This window comes from Bombina bombina, chromosome 3 (genome assembly GCF_027579735.1).
Source record: "Bombina bombina isolate aBomBom1 chromosome 3, aBomBom1.pri, whole genome shotgun sequence".
NCBI classification, from domain to species: Eukaryota; Metazoa; Chordata; class Amphibia; order Anura; family Bombinatoridae; genus Bombina; species Bombina bombina.
The window spans coordinates 1,085,916,503-1,085,935,365 of NC_069501.1; the positions used below are offsets into that span (position 1 = coordinate 1,085,916,503).

At 38.0% G+C, this 18,863-nt stretch overlaps 1 protein-coding gene across 1 annotated transcript in view; it reads left to right on the forward strand.

Annotated features, from left to right (window-relative positions):
- The window catches only part of VPS36 (vacuolar protein sorting 36 homolog), a 143,046-nt gene that overhangs the window by 9,757 nt on the left and 114,426 nt on the right, over positions 1 to 18,863 (forward strand). Inside the window, exons 2-5 of the mRNA XM_053708389.1 lie at positions 245 to 313; positions 3,166 to 3,236; positions 8,501 to 8,615; positions 12,818 to 12,907. Coding sequence (XP_053564364.1) covers positions 245 to 313; positions 3,166 to 3,236; positions 8,501 to 8,615; positions 12,818 to 12,907 — 345 coding nt within the window. The remainder of the gene's footprint in view (positions 1 to 244; positions 314 to 3,165; positions 3,237 to 8,500; positions 8,616 to 12,817; positions 12,908 to 18,863) is intronic.

Consider the following 18,863-nt stretch of genomic DNA (forward strand, 5'->3'; position numbering starts at 1 on the left):
CAAAGCCATAAGTATTCAAAAATGCTGTCTTTTTTTATTGTTGTGAACATAAATCTGGTCATATCTGTGTGGTTGTTACAGGGTGAAGTATTTTATAGCATCTTCTGTACCATTTCTGTAGTTGATTATGTGCTCTGTATTGTTACCACTGCTCATGCATATCAAAGTGTAAACAAGTTCCCCATTGTTTATTTTTATAATATATTTATAATTCATTAGTTGTCTTATATCATATTATCCCCAGACAACGTTTGACATTGGAACTCTTCTTTTGACGACCCACAGACTTATTTGGAGGGACCAGAAAAATCATGTAAGTAGTTGTAATGCACGTTGGGCTTACACCATCCACAAAAATGTACTAGAGGAAAGAAAGTGTGGTTATATGACTGGCAGGAATATGTATTTTATTGAACAACAAAGTTAAAGGGACAGTCAACACCAAAAATGTTATTGTTTTAAGTGATAGATAATGCCTTTACTACCCATTCCCCAGCTTTGCACAACCAACATTGTTATATTTATATACTTTATAACATTTAAACCTCTAAATTTCTGCCTGTTTCTAAGCCACTACAGACAGCCTCTTATCACATGCTTTTTTTATTTACTTTACACAACAGGATACTGCTAGTTCGTGTGGGCCATATAGATAACATTTTAGCCAATCAGAGCTGGCTCACTGGAACTCCACGTACGTGAGCACAGTGTTATCTATATGACACACATGAACTAACACCCTCTAGTGGTGAAAAACTGTCAAAATGCCCTGAGAGAAAAGGCGGCCTTCAAGTGCTTAGAAATTAACATATTAAACCTCCTAGGCTTAGAATACCAAGAGAACAAAGCAAAATTGGTGATAAAAGTAAACTGCAAAATTGATTAAAATTACATTCTCTACCTGAATCATGAAAGTTTATTTTGGACTAGACTGTCCCTTTAATCAGGTGCGTCATAGCGTTCACTAAAGCCCTGTCATAATACTTCATTCTGTGGCTGTGTGTTAGAGAGTCCCCCAATCTTCCGAATAGTGCAATAGATGTCAGGTTGTGAAATATTCAGTAAAGCACTCGCAGTGCTGCTTAACGACAGGGCAAGGCGCCCTGCCGGGGGTTAGTGAAGGCCGAGTTCTCAAAACGGCTCCAGGCGCCGATTCCAGCAGCGATTTTTATATTTCTAGGCACCGTAGTTACCGCTTCCAGAATACAAAAAAAGTTCTGTTAAATAATTATATGGATTGCTCTGCTGAAAGGTAGATTTTTAAGGTTATTAGAGAAAAGCTGTAGGAGCATGCAGCAATGCGACTAATCATGGCCGCTGCCCGAAAGTTTCCCTGGATTATCTATCTTTTTAAGCAATACAAATTCTGATGTAGACTGTCTCTTTAAGAACAAAGGCTACAGTGACAGATTTGTCATTAGACAATACAATCAGTTTACTAGGGGCACTTATCTCCTGCAGATTAAAGGGACAGTCTAGTCAAAATTAAACTTTCATGATTCAGATAGGGCATGTAATTTTAAACAACTTTCCAATTTACTTCTATTATCTAATTTGCTCAATTCTTTAGATATCCTTTGTTGAAGAAATAGCAATGCACATGTGTGAGCCAATCACACAAGGCCTCTATGTGCAGCAACCAATCAGCAGCTACTGAGCATATCTAGATATGCTTTTCAGCAAATGATATCAAGAGAATGAAGCAAATTACATAATAGAAGTAAATTATAAAGTTGTTTAAAATGACATGCTCTTTCTAAATCACGAAAGAAAAAAAATTTGGTTTCATGTCCCTTTAAATGCTTAAATTACACAGGTGGGTAAAGATTCATAACTTCAATCTTATTGGTTTGTAATGTGTTTCCAACCTACAGATACCCTCACTGAATCATATTTAGGGAGTTTAAGTCCTTTATTTAATTTGATTGCAAGTCAGTTTGAACCTAAATAATTCACCTTATTAGTTATGAATAGGATTCTGAGATCAGTCATTTAGATGCCAAACAAAGGTTAGATTGCAAAGGTGTAGCCTGAGTCTAGGACGTATCGCTATCAGCAGTGGATAAAGCACTGTGCTGCGTTAATGAGGCCTTTACACGTTATTGGCTACTAGCCCCTGTAGCATAGCAGTGATTTGTCTTATTAATATGCATTATGTTTACATTATTTTTTATTTTACCTCTTACTCCTGTATAAGCATATCCTTCTTTTTTTTTTTTTTTAGTTTGCCCATTTTAGTGAAGCTAATGATTATATTTTAATTTATATATTCTTAAAAAAAAAAGCATATCTGCTGATCGGGTCAGAGGTGGTTTCTGCTTAGGAGCAACAGTGCTCTGCAGGTCCAGAGCAGCACTTCTACTGCGTGTGGAGTTTTAAACCCACAGTAGTGAAGAGTTGCTAGTAAAATTACGTGCTCTAGTTAATTGGAGCATGTCATTTTTCAATTATTATGGCCCTTTGCACCAGGTCCAATTCACAAATTAGATTCAAGTAATTCAAGTGTTGGCTCATCTTGCAATGTTGATAATGATGACATCACTTTCTAACTGACAAACCCTCCCCAAGGAATTGCTTTAAAAAAAATTAAAACTTGCATGATTCCAATAGAGCATGTAATTTTAAGACACTTAAAAATTCACTTCTATTTTCAAATGTGCTTTGTTCTCTTGATATCCCTTGTTGAAAAATAATATGCACATATCCTACACTAGTGGGAGCTGATGCTAATTGGTGCCTGCAGACATATTTCTTTTGTGATTGGCTGACTAGATGTGTTCATCTTGCCGCCAGTAGTGCAATGCTGTTCCTTCAGCAAAAGATAAGAGAACAAAGCAAATTTGATAATGGAAGTAAATTGCAAAGTTGTTTAAAATTGTATGTTCTATTCAAATCATGAAAGAAAAATTTTGGGTTTCCTGTCCCTTTAATTCACGACCGGTGTCTAGAGAAGATTACATTCATTTGTACATCATAGGTATATAATGCAAGATAATGTAATTAGTTATGTTTTATGAAATAATTATTCTGTAATTTGTCTTTCTATGTTGCTTGTTATGTCAGACGTTGTGAGCTGACACTTGGTCCTTCCTTCTATTACTGTCCCATTTAGTCATTACTCTTGTGTTTTTTTTATATACTTTTTTTTTTTTTTTTTTTTTACAGGAATTCTGTATTGCATTTCCCCTTTCTCAAATCATTTTTACAGAGGAGCAGGCAGGAGGGATTGGAAAAAGGTAACAATGTACTGTACATTATTTTATTACAAAAGTTGTTCCTTTTTGTATATGTGGTCTGTATTATTACATAAATATGAAACCCAAAAATTGGCCACCAATAAGCAAGCGCTACTCGGGGTGCTGATCCAAAAATGGGCCCACTCCTAAGTTTACATTTGTGCTTTTTCAATACCAAGAGAACAAAGGAAAATGTGTGTTTCATATCCCTTTAAAGTTAAAGTCAATCCTAGCGTTTGAAGTATAAATTACTTCATGCTGAAAGCTCCTTTATTTGTTTCAAGTGTTCGCCGCACTGAGCTCCTCAGGCAGCCCACGGCAGAACACTGTTTTGCTTAAAGGTGGAAACATCACCTCTTAGCCAAACAGAGTTCTGCCGTGGGCTGCTTGAGATAAATAAAGGAGCTTTCAGCATAAAGTATTTGTTTGTGCCAATGGTCAATCCTAGCGATTGACTTTCACTTTGAGTAAACTTTTGGGGGGCCGGCTTAAATCTTTAATCTAATTTCTTTTTTTTACAGGTATGGCTAGCCTAATGTTATATAATTCTATACACGGAGCATAATTATGCAGCATTAATTCCTAGGTTTACAAAGTTATTTTGTTTTTCAGCTAAATTTAAAAAATATTCCTAATGTATTTTATTTTTTTGCAAACTGAATCCTTTATTTTGCTAAATCCTGTCATCTGAAAATGCCACAAATCATTGGGCAAGATGCAGCATAGAGTAATAATAATAATGCTGGTTTCTATGTATGTTGATTCTAGAGGGCAATCAAAGACAGGGTGTTTTATCTTCTGCTGCTGTTCGTAATATAATTTTCAGATACATTTTATTTATTTTTTATTTTTAAATAAATAATATAAACTTGTCTGTTTTTTTTTTTTATTTTCAGTGGCAAAGTTAGTCCAATGATTTTTCTCTGATTTATTGTCCTTACTTATATACAACAGTTTTACCTTACAGCTATTAAAAGTTGCTGTACTAAAAAACAAATAAACAATATAATAAATACATAAAGAAAAAAAGTGGTTGCTACTATATTGTATCCATCACAGGGATATTTACATTGACAACAAACATAAAAAATGTGATAGCGCTTGCTGATTGGTGGCTGCATTTAGCCACGAATCAGCAAGTGCTACCCAGGGGCTGAACCAAAGATGGGCTGGCTTGTAAGCTTACATTCCTGCTTTCTCAAATAAAGCTACCAAGAGAAAAAAGAAAAATTGATAATAGGAGTAAATTAGAAAGTTGCATAAAATTGCATGCTCTATCCGAATTACGAAAGAAAACATTTGGGTTCAGTGTCCCTTTAATAAATATGCAGACTTTCCTTGTCTGAGATTACTAATATGTCACCTCAGTCAGCCTATGTTTTCTCATTGCACATCTCTGCTCTCTGCAGCCAATTAGAGGCTGTATTTGCTGAGCAGTTTAAAATTATAACTGCACAGTGTTGTTTTTGATTGGCTACAGCGAGCAGAGATGAGTAAAAGGAAAAAAATATATAACCTGATTTATATGAACAAATTTGTAAAAATATTGCATGTAATTTATTTTAATTTCAGGGAAAAATGCATTTTCTTTGGGGCAAATCATTGTGCAGAGCACCAGTAAAATATATGACAATAGTTACATTTCCCCATTTTTAAAGGGACATTGTAATGTACTCCCCCTGGATTTCAAACGAGTAATAGTTGTTTTTTTATGATAAATGTCAAAGTTGTCTGTTCCCCTCCCCCGTGTCATGTGACAGCCACCAGCCAATGACAAACGCATACACATATATACCTGTACTGTGAACTCTTGCACATGCTCAGTTGAGGTTAGTGCTTCAAAATGTTTGCCACTCCCCACCAGCATCTGTGCTATAGTTGCTTCCTGTTGTGCAATAAGTAAGTTATACAATTACATAGGTGTAATAGTGCAAAACAAAAGGAGAGAGGGGCGCAACGCCGATTCAAGTATAGATAGAATAAAACAACTTTATTGTAGCCCCTAATCCAGAAAGCCACTTACAAAATAAAAGACAATTTAAAACATGTCAGCGTCAAAACAAGTGTCACCGTCTTAGACTGGTATTCCTCGACAGCGTTCACACCACACCTCCGATTCCACTCTGGGCCGGTATGTTCTTAGAGTGATCTGGTTCCACTTGTAGATTTTTAATTGTCCGTGTAGCAGACAGTTCAGATGACGCTAATGTTTAAAATAGAAAGTTTCTATTTGAAAGTTCCTCCGGTTGGCGTTCCTGTATATGTATATTTTATCATTTATTTTTTAATTTTTATTATGACATATATTTAATAACCTTTTTTTAAGAGGCATTAATAGGTTTCAGAACTTGGTGTTATTTTAATTTTATAGGTGTAATAGTGTTTGTCCCCTATAACACCAGCCTACGCAGTGAACATTAGTAGTCATTCAGGAATTACAGCCCTTTGTAAAAAGGTAGCAGATAAAATGGCTCACTCCGCAGATATACGCAAATCTGCTATTCTGTGGAATCTCATAGTTATTGTGTTAATCTTGAATCATACAAATGTTCTTAAAGTTGTAATCTGATACATATGATGCTGTGTTCACTCCTTTACCTCACTGTTTCCATGTGGGTACGCTGGTAGGCAGCAGAAAGCTCTAATCATTGCATCAGGAAACACTCGATGGGCCTGGAATTCCCGGCTGCTATAAAAAGCTTTGTCTTGGATAAGAGGATAAAACTGAAATGCCAAATCAGAGAGCAACAATATGATCATTTTGGAGAACATTTTTTTTAGTTAATTTGTACCTTCAAAGACAATGATGAACTTCTTTTTTTTTTCCCCATTTCATAATAAAAAGTGATTTTAGAGAGACAAATAATACAACCAGAGTCCTTGAATAAAGGCTGAAAATATCATTGATTAAAACACATGGCAGCTGACTTATATGATGCATTTGGTATTTATATATTCCTGTCTGGACTCAGCTCGGAAATGGTTTAACGTGTTCATTAATGCTGCTATGGAGGGAATCAAAGAACTAGAATCTATGGTTGATAATTATATTGCATCTGTTATGTTTGAAGGTGTTAGAAGACAAAAGTAGTGGAACTATTAGAGTAATGACATTGTGAGGTGTGACTGGCAATTAAATTTGTGATTGACAGATGTTCCCTCCAAATTTTTACAAAGCTTTATCCTTTCAACCTCCAGCCCAAGCAGCATACAAAGGTCTGATTATAATTCGTCTGATTCTTAGTCATATTATGTAAAAGATCTGTATACAATATACATTTTATATGAACTGAAAGGGACACTCAAGTCAAAATTAAACTTTCAGGATTCAGATAGAGTATGCAAATTTAAACAACTTTCCAATTTACTTCCATAAACCAAATGTGCACAGTCTTCTTTTTTTTTTCTTTACACTTTTTGAGACACCAGCTCCTACTGAGCATGTGCAAGAGTTCACAGCATATACATATATGCATTTTTGATTGGCTGATGGCTGTCACATGATTCAGGAGGAGAGGAAATAGACATCATTTTGAAAATTTTCTGTAAAACATCTTCGGTTATCATGCATTTGTTGATAATGCTAATCATTTAAAGGGACATTAAAGAAAATGCTTTAATGAGCATTTAATTATTGCACTATTGCTTACCTTTAATTATGTGTTTGGAAGGAACACATACTGCTTACATTTAAAGGGATAGTCTAATCAAAATTAAACTTTTATGATTCAGATAGGGCATGCAATTTTAAACAACTTTCCAATTTACTTTTATCATCAAATTGTCTTTGTTCTCTTGGCATTCTTTGTTAAAAGCTAAATTTACGTAGGCTCATATGCTAATTTCTAAGCCCTTTAAAGGGCCATTAAACCCCCAAATTTTCCTTTACGATTCAGATAGAGAATACAATTTTAAACAACATTCCAATTTACTTCTATTATCTAATTTGCTGCAATCTTTAGATATCCTTTGTTAAAGAAATAGCAATGCACATTGGTGATCCAATCAAATGAGGAATCTATGTGAAGTCACCAATCAGAAGCTACTGAGCCTATCTAGATATGCTTTTCAGGAAAGAATATCAAGAGAATGAAGCAAATTAGATAATAGAAGTAAATTAGAAAGTTGTTTAAAATTGTATTCTCTATCTGAATCATGAAAGAAAAAATGTGGGTTTAATGTCCCTTTAAGGCCGCCACTATTTCATGCATTTTGACAGTTTTTTTTACAGTTAGACACTGATAGTTCATGTGTGCCATGAACTTCCGGGAAGCTATTTATGAGTCAGCGCTGACTGGCTAAAATGCAAGTCTGTCAAAAGAACTAAAATAATATATACACGTTTTACCTCTGTTATTACCTTGTATCTAAGCCAAACTGCCCCCCTTATTTTAGTTCTTTTGACAGACTTGCATTTTAGCCAATCAGTGCTCACTCCTAGGTGACGTGCGTGAGCTCAATGTTATCTATATGAAACACATGAACTAATTCCCTCTAGTGGTGAAAAACTGTCAGATTAGAGGCGGCCTTCAAGGGCTAAGAAATTAGCATATGAACCTCCTAGGTTTAGTTTTCAACTAAGAATTCGAAGAGAACAAAGCAAAATTGGTGATAAAAGTAAATTGGAAAGTTGTTTAAAATTACATGCCCTATATGAGTCATGAAAGTTTATTTTGTACTTGACTGTCCCTTTAACTCACTGTACAAAGTACATCTGTTAGCCAGTGACAAGATGCATACATGTGTAGCACCAATCACTAGCCAGCTCCTAGTAGTGCTTTGCTGTTCCTCCGGTATACTTTTTAACAAAGGATGCAAAAAGAACAAAGTAAATTTGATTATATACGTGTCTTTGTTTAAATTTTTACTTATATGTCCCTTTTTACTGTCAGTGTGCAGTGAAGAACATAGCCCTTGGAAAGGGACAAGTATAAATGCACTACTACACTGTAATATGTTGCAAAGGTTAGGTCCTAACTACAGCAGTACTCACTCCAACAGTGACAGTACACTGCATATATGGTTCAAACTATACGCTAATAAACGATTTATAGTAGCTTTCGTTTTACATTAATGTCCATTTAAATGTGGAGTGTTAGCTAGAGAACAAAGCAAACTAGATATTATACGTAAATTGACATTTTGTTTAAAATTGCGTGCTCTATGAATCATGAAAGAAAAATGTTACGTTTCATGTCCCTTTAAATGAAGTCATGTGTAACTACATTAACAGATATTGAATTGTAATTGTCATTTATCTTTAGCGCCAAAATAGTGGTCCATTTACATCCACCTTCTCCTAATAAAGAACCGGGGCCTTACCAAACCAGCCGATACTCGTACGTCAAGATGTCATTTAGAGAGCACGGTCAGATTGAGGTAAGTATTGCTAGTCTTTTATATGCGGAAAGTCTTATGCTTGCTTAAAGGGACATTCCAGTGTAAAACTATTTGAGTATTTTATTTTTACACAAACAAAAACAAATTTGATATATCCCTGCCTCTAGACAACTACTTAGTTAGCTACTTAGTTTCATTGGCTGTAAATGTAGTACTTATTATTATCAGCAAGTAAGCTTTGATTGTCGCTGTATGCTTTAGCTTAGATTCAATGTTTCTTTGTATTAACTTAAAAAAAAAATACAATGGACACTTAGATAATTATTTTTGAAGATTATCACCAAATTCCAGTATACATCCCTTTTTTACTTTGTAGTATGGTATCCGGTTAATTTTTGTGATGATAGGTGTTAACCAGTTTATTTTTGTGAGGGTAGGTGGTATCCAGTTTATTTTTGTGAGGGTAGGTGGTATCCAGTTTATTTTTGTGAGGGTAGGTGGTATCCAGTTTATTTTTGTGATGATAGGTGGTAACCAGTTTATTTTTGTGAGGGTAGGTGTTATCCAGTTTACTTTTGTATGGGTAGTTGGTAGCCGGTTTACTTTTGTGATGGTAAGGGTTGCACAGTTGCTATATATATATATATATATATATATATATATATATATATATATAAAGGAGAAATGTGCTCTGTACTGTAGCTTTCTAGAACACCATATAGCTTACTTGGTTAGATATGGCTAGAAACTGATATGAGATTGCCTTTATATATGCAGAATAACGATTAGTGCTGCCCTGCCATCATTTATATAGACATTTTTTGTTTTGATGTCATACCTTATTGTTTGTATAATTTCATGTTTAAACCACTCGCCTAGAAACAACACCATTTTCATCTAATGGGGAGTCCACAGCTTCATTCATTACTTTTGGGAAATAAGAACCTGGCCACCAGGAGGAGGCAAAGACACCCCAGCTAAAGACTTAAATACCTCCCCCACTCCCCTCATCCCCCAGTCCTTCTTTGCCTTTCGCCACAGGAGGATGGCAGAGAAGTGCCGAAGATTTGGAGTAGTCCCTTATGGAGGGTAGTACTCTTGGGAATGGGACGGGAGTTTTAAGTAGTCCTGTCAGCCTCTCAGTGAGAGCCTGGATGAACGTTAGAGTACAGAGATGCAGGGAGAGTCTTTCTGCAAAACCATTCCAACTCATATTAACAGCTCCACAAGCAATCGGTGTTGAAGAGTTTTGCTGCCTGCTTTCTGCACTCAAGTCCATGTCAGGAGCGATGCTTCTACCTGTCACACTTGAAGGGCCGTGTTCCTGTTCCACAGCGTTGATTTTGGTAAGATTGTTTAATTTTTTATACATAATGATAACACAGAAGACAGGGTCACAGTGTGGCGCTTTTTATCTTATGGAATCAAGGGTTAATATTCCTAGTGAGGCGATTATTGAACAGGGGGGTTTATACGTAATATTGTTTATTGTGTTATTGCTGCGTTGGGAGTATTTGCGCGGCCGATTTTGGCGCGTTTTCACTTCCTCTGTTGATCAGTGGCATAGGAGACGAAGAGGTTTCTGTAGTCCGGGTCATAGGAGGTGGTGAGTGCCCCGGCCATTGGAGGTATAAAAGTGCCGGATTTTTAAGCTAGTCTAGTCCATAATAAAAGCGCAAGCTATGGAGGACTCTGATGCGTTAGAGGGTACTCCCTCTTTAACAAAGTCTCATTCCTGTGTTTATTGTGAGGAGATTCTTGTAGATCAGCCTGCTCAACTAGGCTCCACATGACTTGATAAAGTTGCGACATCTAAAACTAAGGGGATGTCTAGTACTACTGAGCTGTCCACCTCTGAGGGCTCCCCGTCCTGTGAGGTGCGTTCCCATCTTTCTTCTCCGAGTGCACATACAGCGCCCCAGGGTCCAACCATTACTCCTACGGGAGAGATTTGTTGGCCATCAGATTTTGCAGATCAACTGTAAACAGTGGTATCGAAAGTGATCCATGCCTTACCACGTTCTGCTAGGCGCAGGGCGTATCATGGCGGCCCGACCCAGGGGTTGTCTACGCCTATGGAAATATCATAGGTGTTATAACATGACAAGGCCCACTCCGACTCTTCGGAGGAGGCTCCTTCTGGGTCGGAGTCTGTGTCATCTCATCCTCCGGCTGCGGAGGAGCCTGACTTTAGGTTTAGGATGGAAAATTTGCGCTTTTTGCTGAAGCAAGTGCTTGCTACTCTGGAGGTCTCGGAACCGAAGCTTCTGGAGCAACCTTCGATTCCTAAGCTTGATAAGGTATACAAGGATAGGGTGATGCCTCAGACCTTCCCGGTTCCTGTTAAGATGGCTAATATTATTAAGAATGAATGGGAGCGATTAGGTTCTTCTTTTTCCCCTTCTTCCTTTAAGAAACTGTTCCCCATTCCAGATTCTCAGCTCGAACTGTGGGGGACTGTTCCTAAGGTGGATGGTGCCATCTCTACGCTCGCGAAGTGGACGATTATTCCTCTCGAGGATAGTTCGTCGTTTAAAGAGCCCCTGGATAACAAGTTGGAAAACATGTTAAGGAAAATGTTTCAATACACAGGGTTTGTTGTTCAACCGGCAGCGGCTGTAGCCGGAGCTGCAACATATTGGTGTGATATGGTCATGAGGGAGACTTCCATTGACAAGATACAGGATAAGATTAAGGCGTTGAAGGTCGCCAATTCTTTTATTTGTGACGCCAATATGCAAATTATTCGCCTGAACGCAAAGGTTTCAGGATTCTCCGTTTTAGCTTGCAGGGCACTGTGGCTAAAGTTTGCGGACAGGACCTCTAAGTCGAGGCTATTGTCCCTGCCTTTTCAAGGAAAGATTCTGTTCAGTCAAGGATTGGATTCGATCATATCCACGGTTACGGGAGGTAAGGGAGCTTTCCTACCGCAGGATAAGAAGGATAAGCCTAAAGGATCTACTTTTCGTCCCTTTCGTGCGGACAAGGCCCAGTAGCCCGCTGCAAAAGCGGATCAGTCCAAGGGAGCTTGGAAGCCTGCTCAGTCTTGGATTAAGTCCAAGCAGAACAAGAAGTCCAAGCAGAACAAGAAGCCCACCGAGACAAAATCGGCATGAAGGGTCTGTCCCCGACCGGTCCCCAGACCAAGTAGGGGGCAGATTGTCTCTCTTCTCCGAAGCCTGGTTGCAGGACGTTCAGGACCCTTGGGTTCTGGAGGTTGTCGCACAGGGTTACAGGATAGGATTCAGGTCACATCTGCCCAGGGGCAGATTCCTCCTGTCAAACCTGTCTTCAAGACCGGAAAAGAGAGCAGCCTTTCTAGAATATGTGAGGCCTTAAAGTTCTATCTTCAGGCTACAAAGGATTTCAGACGGTCTACATCTCTTTTTGTGGTGTATTCTGGGAAGCGCAAGGGGCAGAGGGCCTCTTCTACTTCTTTGTCCTTTTGGTTGAGGAGCTCGATTTGCTTGGTCTTTGTGACAGCGGGACATAAGCCTCCTCAGAGGATCACGGCTCATTCAACTAGAGCTGTGGCTTCGTCTTGGGCCTTCAAGAATGAGGCCTCTATGGAGCAGATTTGTAAGGCGCCCGGCTACCTGGTCCTCCTTACACACTTTTACAAAGTTTTACAAACTTGACGTTTTTGCTTCTGCGGAAGCTGTTTTTGGGAGAAAGGTTTTACAGGCTGTGGTGCCCTCAGATTAGGGTCCACATTTTTTAACCCTCCCGGTTTCATTCTGTGTCCTCTAAAGCTTGGGTATATGTTTCCCAAAAGTAATGAATGAAGCCGTGGACTCTCCTCCCCTTTATATGGAAAACATAAATTATGCTTACATGATAATTTTATTTCCATCGTGGGGAGGAGAGTCCACGGCTCCCGCCCGTAACACAGATGGGCGGACCTAAATTTAATTTATCTTCTGGCACCATTTATACCCTGATATTTCTCCTACTGTTCCTTGTTCCCTCTGCAGAATGACTAGGGGATGAGGGGAGTGGGGGAGGTATTTAAGCCTTTGGCTGGGGTGTCTTTGCCTCCTCCTGGTGGCCAGGTTCTTATTTCCCAAAAGTAATGAATGAAGCTGTGGACTCTCCTCCCCACGATGGAAATAAAATTATCAGGTAAGCATAATTTATGTTTTTAAAGTACAAGATTCTTTAGATGTGTGTAGTAAATATGTTTTAGAAACAGTGTCAAGGTTAAGCTAATATTCTATATAAATGTTTGCATCTATGTGCAGTTCCATAGGCGTTTAACGGAGGAACTGACCCAGAGGAGATGGGAGCGATCATCAGCCTCGCCATCCTTTCATTTAAATAAAGGCACCAAGGTAAAAACAAGATCTTTAAACTGGGTAAATCAGAAATACTGCAATGAAAAACATTTGTTTCTATGTGACCTTGTCCTCAAAGAGACATAAAACAGTTATTGTGACATTGTTAACTGTACAATTTGGATGAATCTGAGATAAAGCTAAATAATAACTGGTTCACATGGAAAAGAATAAAAAAATATTTGGCAATTTTTTTTTTTAAAAAAAGTGACTGTCAATTCGCAAAATGATGACATCATCCATCATCATCATGTCAGCACAATACTAAAACATGATTTTAAATGTGTTTTCCCCTTTTCTTTCCTATGGCATGGAGAGTCCACAAAAAACACTCTAATTACTAGTGGGATATTCACTCCTGGCCAGCAGGAGGAGGCAAAGAGCACCACAGCAGAGCTGTTAAGTATAATTTCCCTTACCTATAACCCCCAGTCATTCTCTTTGCCTTGATCACAGGAGGATGGCGAAGATATTGTCTGAAGATTTTAATCCTTTTTAATGGGTACCTTTCCCTGCAAGCAAGGATTGGGGCTATGCTGTGTCCATGTCAATCTCTTTAGTAAGGGTAATGGTGGCTATTAGCAGTTAGAAGACGGCAAGGTGGTCTTTGCTTAAACTTCTAACATTATCGCTACCCCTATTATAGAAAGCCAGAGCTGGTTACTCTGTTCTTTCTTTTCTATAGGTCCCTGGTAGATATGATGAAGCTGCCACACCTCAGAAAACAGCTCCTGCCTGACAGAGCAGGATCCACAGGTAAGTGCTTTCCCTTCTAGGTTTGAAGGTACCGGCACTATAGGGGTTAAATCCTTGTGGAAAGAATTTGAATCTGTTTTAGGGGCACTGCTTTTATGTGAAAAGAGGCATCTTTTTTTATTGGGGCTCATAGATAGGAGAGTGTATGAAAGTGTTTGACAGGTGTTTGTTTTACTTCTTACTTGTTGCAATCACTTTTCAGCTCAGCTTATTGGCCCAATCAATTTTGCTGTGCTGCTGTTGGTTTTCGCATCGTTTCCTTGGCACTTCCGGTTTTCGGCTTCTTTCTCAGATTGGAGTTTGCCGCGGCGACTGTGGAGGCTGCATTTTCTTCTATCTACAGTGGCAAGTGTTTTGGGGTGTTTTTTGCTACTGGGTGTGTTCGGTTTTCTGTGCTAGTGTGATAGCAACTTCTGGAGGGGTAAGACCTCAGCAGAGCTGAGGGTTTTAAGTGCGTATTTATGTTTTATTCCTTTATATAAATAAACTTAATTTGGCATTTTAGTTTTGTGAACCGATACCCAATTATTGACACTAATACTGATGTTGATTAATTTGAAAAATGCTTATTGTGTTTGGAGGCTAAGATAATTCCTCCTGTACGGTTTTGCTCTTTATGTTTAAATAAAAATTTAAAGATAAGATGTCTCTCCCTGAGCCTCCTATCTCTCAGGATAATGTTATCCTAGCTACGCCTCAGCTTTCCCCTTAAGCTTCACATGCAGTGCCCTGGGGTTCCTCTCAACCTACCTGGGGATTTCGCTGCGCAAATTACTTCTGCTGTTTCTGCAGCTTTATTAGCTTTTCCAAAGGTTTCTGGTAAACGAAAGAGGAAATCTAAACATATTGATGTTAGTAAGGCTGACTCCGCTAAAGCTGCGTTAGCTGCGTGGGAATTGTCAGATTCTGATACTGTAGTGACAAATTCTGCAGATTCAGAGGAGATTAATTTCAGATTTAAGTTAGAACACTTTCGAGTTCTTTTGAAGGAGGTTCTTGATACTTTGGAAGAATCTGAATCTTTTGCAGAGAATCCAAACAGATCTAGTAAGCTTAATAGGGTATATGATGTACCCTCATCTGTGGAAGTATTTCCAATTCCAAAACGTATGGCAGATATTATACCTCAGGAATGGGATAAACCAGGGATTCCTTTTCACCCGTCCCCTGTTTTTAAAAAGATGTTTTTTGTTGCTGACTCTATTCGTGACTCGTGGCGCATAGTGCCCAAGGTAGAGGGAGCTATCTCTACTCTGGCTAAGAGAACTACTATTCCTATTGAAGATAGTTGTTATTTCAAGGATCCAATGGATAACAAGCTTGAGGTCTTTTTTTTTTTTAAGAAGCTCTACATTCATCAGGGATTACAGTGGCAACCTGTTGCTAGTATTGCTTTAGTTGCAGGGGCAGCATCTTATTGGTGCAATGATTAATGTAATCTTATCCTAGAAGAGTCTACTATAGAGGAGATCCAAGACAGGATCAAGGCTCTCAAGCTAGCCAATACCATTTTTTTGTGACGCCAACATGCAAGTTCTTAGGTTGGGTGCTAAGATTTCTGGTTTTACTGTTTTAGCTTGCAGAGCTCTCTGGTTAAAATCTTAGTTTGCAGATGTTACATCCAAGTCCAAGCTTTTATCTCTGCCTTATAAGGGTAAAACCTGGTTTGGACCAGGTCTGGCAGAAATTATTTCTTACATTACAGGTGAAAAGGTTTCTTTCCTACCTCAGAATAAAAAGAATAGACCTAAGGGTCGCCAGAATTCTAATTTTCGTTCCTTTCGTAACTTAAGGGACAGAAACAGAATTCCCATTCTGGACTTAGTGTCTCAATCAATTCCTCAGGGTTCCATCCTTCAAGATGGAGACTATTCGTTCTATTTTTCCTTTGGTCCAAAAGGGTCAGTTCATGACGACCATAGATCTGAATGAAGCGTATCTTCATGTTACTATTCACAGGGATCATTACCAGTATCTAAGGTTTACCTTCCTGGACAAACATGGCCTCGACAAAGCTGGCCTTGCTACAGCTCCCAGAATGTTTGGTTCTGGGGGCTCTTCTGGCAGTGGTGAGGTCCCAGGGTATTGCTGTGGCGCCTTATCTAGACAACATTTTAGTTCAAGCACCATCTTTTCATCTAGCAAGATCTCATACCGAGATGTTGTTGTCTAGTCTACGTTCCCTTGGGTGGAAAGTGAATCTGGGAAAGAGTTCCCTTGTTCCAGATACAAGGGTTTGTTTCTTGGGAACAATCATAGATTCCCTGTCCATGAAAATCTTTTTGACAAATGTCAGAAAATCCAAGCTTCATGTTTCTTGCCTGTCTCTCCAGTCTGCTATTCGTCCATCTGTGGCTTTAATGCATGTAGGTGATTGGACTGATGGTTGCCTCCATGGACATAATTTCTTTTGCTCAGTTCCATCTGAGACCTCTGCAGCTATGCATGCTTAGTCAGTGGAACGGGGACCACTCAGATTTCTTGCAGAAGATACATTTGGATTCCCCAACTCACTCTCGTAGTCGGTTTCACAGGACCATCTGTCTCTGGGCACATGCTTCCTGAGGACTTCCTGGGTGATTGTGTCAACAGACTACCCATGAGTTTGCTTTTTTTTTTTTTTTTTTTTCTCTTTACTTTAAAATTACGGTCCATCCAATTATAGCAATATCGACCACGCTATAACTAGATGCTATGAGCGTGCACGTCGGTCTCCATAGATTTACTAAGAGCTGCAGAAGTGACCTGTTGTGCATGCCCTGATAATCTGTTGCGCTATGGTACAGAAATAAAGCGGAAAGGCAGTCAAGCTTTCCAAGTGTGCAAGCTTAGGTGGGAGGTAATGGAGGCATTATTGAGTCATTATGAGGGCCACACTATAGTTCAGAAAACATGTCCAAATAAGGTGCGGATTAGGGAGGAGGATGCCGAATGTCTAACGGCTCATACATAATAATGTAAGTTATAAAAATTGATATAAGAATTTTTTTTTTATATATAGCTTCTGAATTATCTACACTGTCTTGTGATCGTTCACAAGTTGGGCGACAGCTATAATTACACTTCTACAGACCCTGCTTTGTCTTTCCTACCTATATTTTTCCTATTCTCTACTCAGTAATATGTTAAACTAAGAGAGAGAGGGATTTTAAGCCCTAATATGGGTTCTTGACCCCTTTGGTGCCCATCTTGTGAGGCACTTTGGAGATTGGAGGTAGCCCGATTCGTCATCGCTGTGCGAACTACAGCAGGAGCTGCGGCAGAGGATCGCCAGTCTGTTTCCATAAAGAAAGGTAAGTATTTTAAAAAATCAACTTCATTGTAAAGTTTAATGAATGAAAGTGCCCCTGTTTTTAAGAGTATTTTTAAAAAACGGGCACTTATTGATTAAACTTTACATTCACTTTAACCATCACTTTAATTTTATACTCACAGGTTGATAGGAAGATATGATTATTTAAGAACATTCTTAATATTCAATAAAACAAAAGTTGTTTAAACTTATTTAAAGGATGTTGTACCCAAATGTTTTCTGTCAGTATGAAAGAGCAACAGTTAAAGGGATAGTAAACACCAAAAATGTTATTTTTTAAAAAGAAAGATAATCCCTTTTATTTACCATTTCCCAGTTTTGCATAACCAACACTGTTATAGAAATATACTTTTTACCTCTGTAATTACCTTGTATCTTCTTCTGCTGACTGCCTCCTTATCTCAGATCTTTTGACAGACTTGCATTTCAGGCAATTAATGCTGACTCTTAAATAACTTCACGTGCATGAGCACAGTGTTATCTATATGGAACACATGAACTAACACCCTCTAGCTGTTAAAAACTGTCAAATTCATTCAGTTGAGAGGCGGCCTTCAAGGGCTTAGAAATTATCATATGAGCCTACCTAGGTTTAGCTTTCAACTAAGAATAACAAGAGAACAAAGCAAATTTAATGATAAAAGTAAATTAGAAAGTTGTTTAAATTACATGCCCTATCTGAATCATGAAAGTTTAATTTGTACTTTACTATCCCTTTAAAGGAAACCCCAACATTTTCTTTGATTTGGAAAGAACATACAATTTTAAACAACTTTCCAATTGACTTCTATTATCAAATTTGCTTTATTCTCTTGCCATCCTTTGCTGAAGGAGCAGCATTGCACTACTAGCAGCTAGCTAAGCACATCTAGTTAGCCAATCACAAGAGATAAATGTTTGCAGGCACCAATCAGCAGTTAGCTCCCACTAGTGTAGGATATGTGCGTATTCTATTTCAGCAAGGGATACCAAGAGAACAAAGCGCTTCTGAAAATAGAAGTTAATTTAAAAGTGTCTTAAAATGACCTGCTCTATCTGAGTAATGCCAATTTAATTTTGACTTTCCTATCCCTTTAAATATGTTAAAAAAAAAAAGTGGTTATTTAATGTATAATTAACAGAAAGTGCATTATTGTTTACAATGGCGTCCCAGGACTTTTTTTGCTCATTGGCAGATAGGACAAACGCAGAAAAAAAAGTTAGTTTAATTCAGTGAAGGAACAATGTTCAACACACAAAATGCAATGGAATTAATTTTGAAACATTCCCTTTTATATTGTACAGAGAACATTTTAGACCATTATGTCCCTTTTAAGTTACAGACATTGTCAAACTGATCCCAGTAATTGAATTGAGTATATGATGTCATTGCGGGAGGAAAACTTTAAAGAGCAATATTTTAAAAGGCTTGAAAGTCAAAATTAAACTTTCATGTTTCATATAGCTTTGGAGCCGGCCCATTTTAGGTTGAGAACCTGGGTTGCGCTTGCTGATTGGATGGATAAATGCAGGCACCAATCAGCAAGCCCTATCCAGGGTCAGAAATAAAACTGCTCATTTCAAATTCAGTGTCAGTGTTATCGCATTGTTTTTTAGTTATGTATTTGTTTTTGCTTTATTTATTTTTTATTTAAAGGAACATGTGTTAACCTTGTCTGGAATCTCTATCGCATTGTAAAATATATTTATTCTTTTTTTGAGCTCTTTTTTATCTTGTGTTTTTTGTTTTTAAACATCAACCAAAGTCAGAAGCTTCTAAGACAAATTACTTTAAAAAAAAAACAAATATTTAAACTAAATTAAAATTATTTTTTTCATTGTTCATTCATGATTTTATAAATGTTACCTGCCAGAATTTCTTTAGGACAAAGATATTGTTATGGT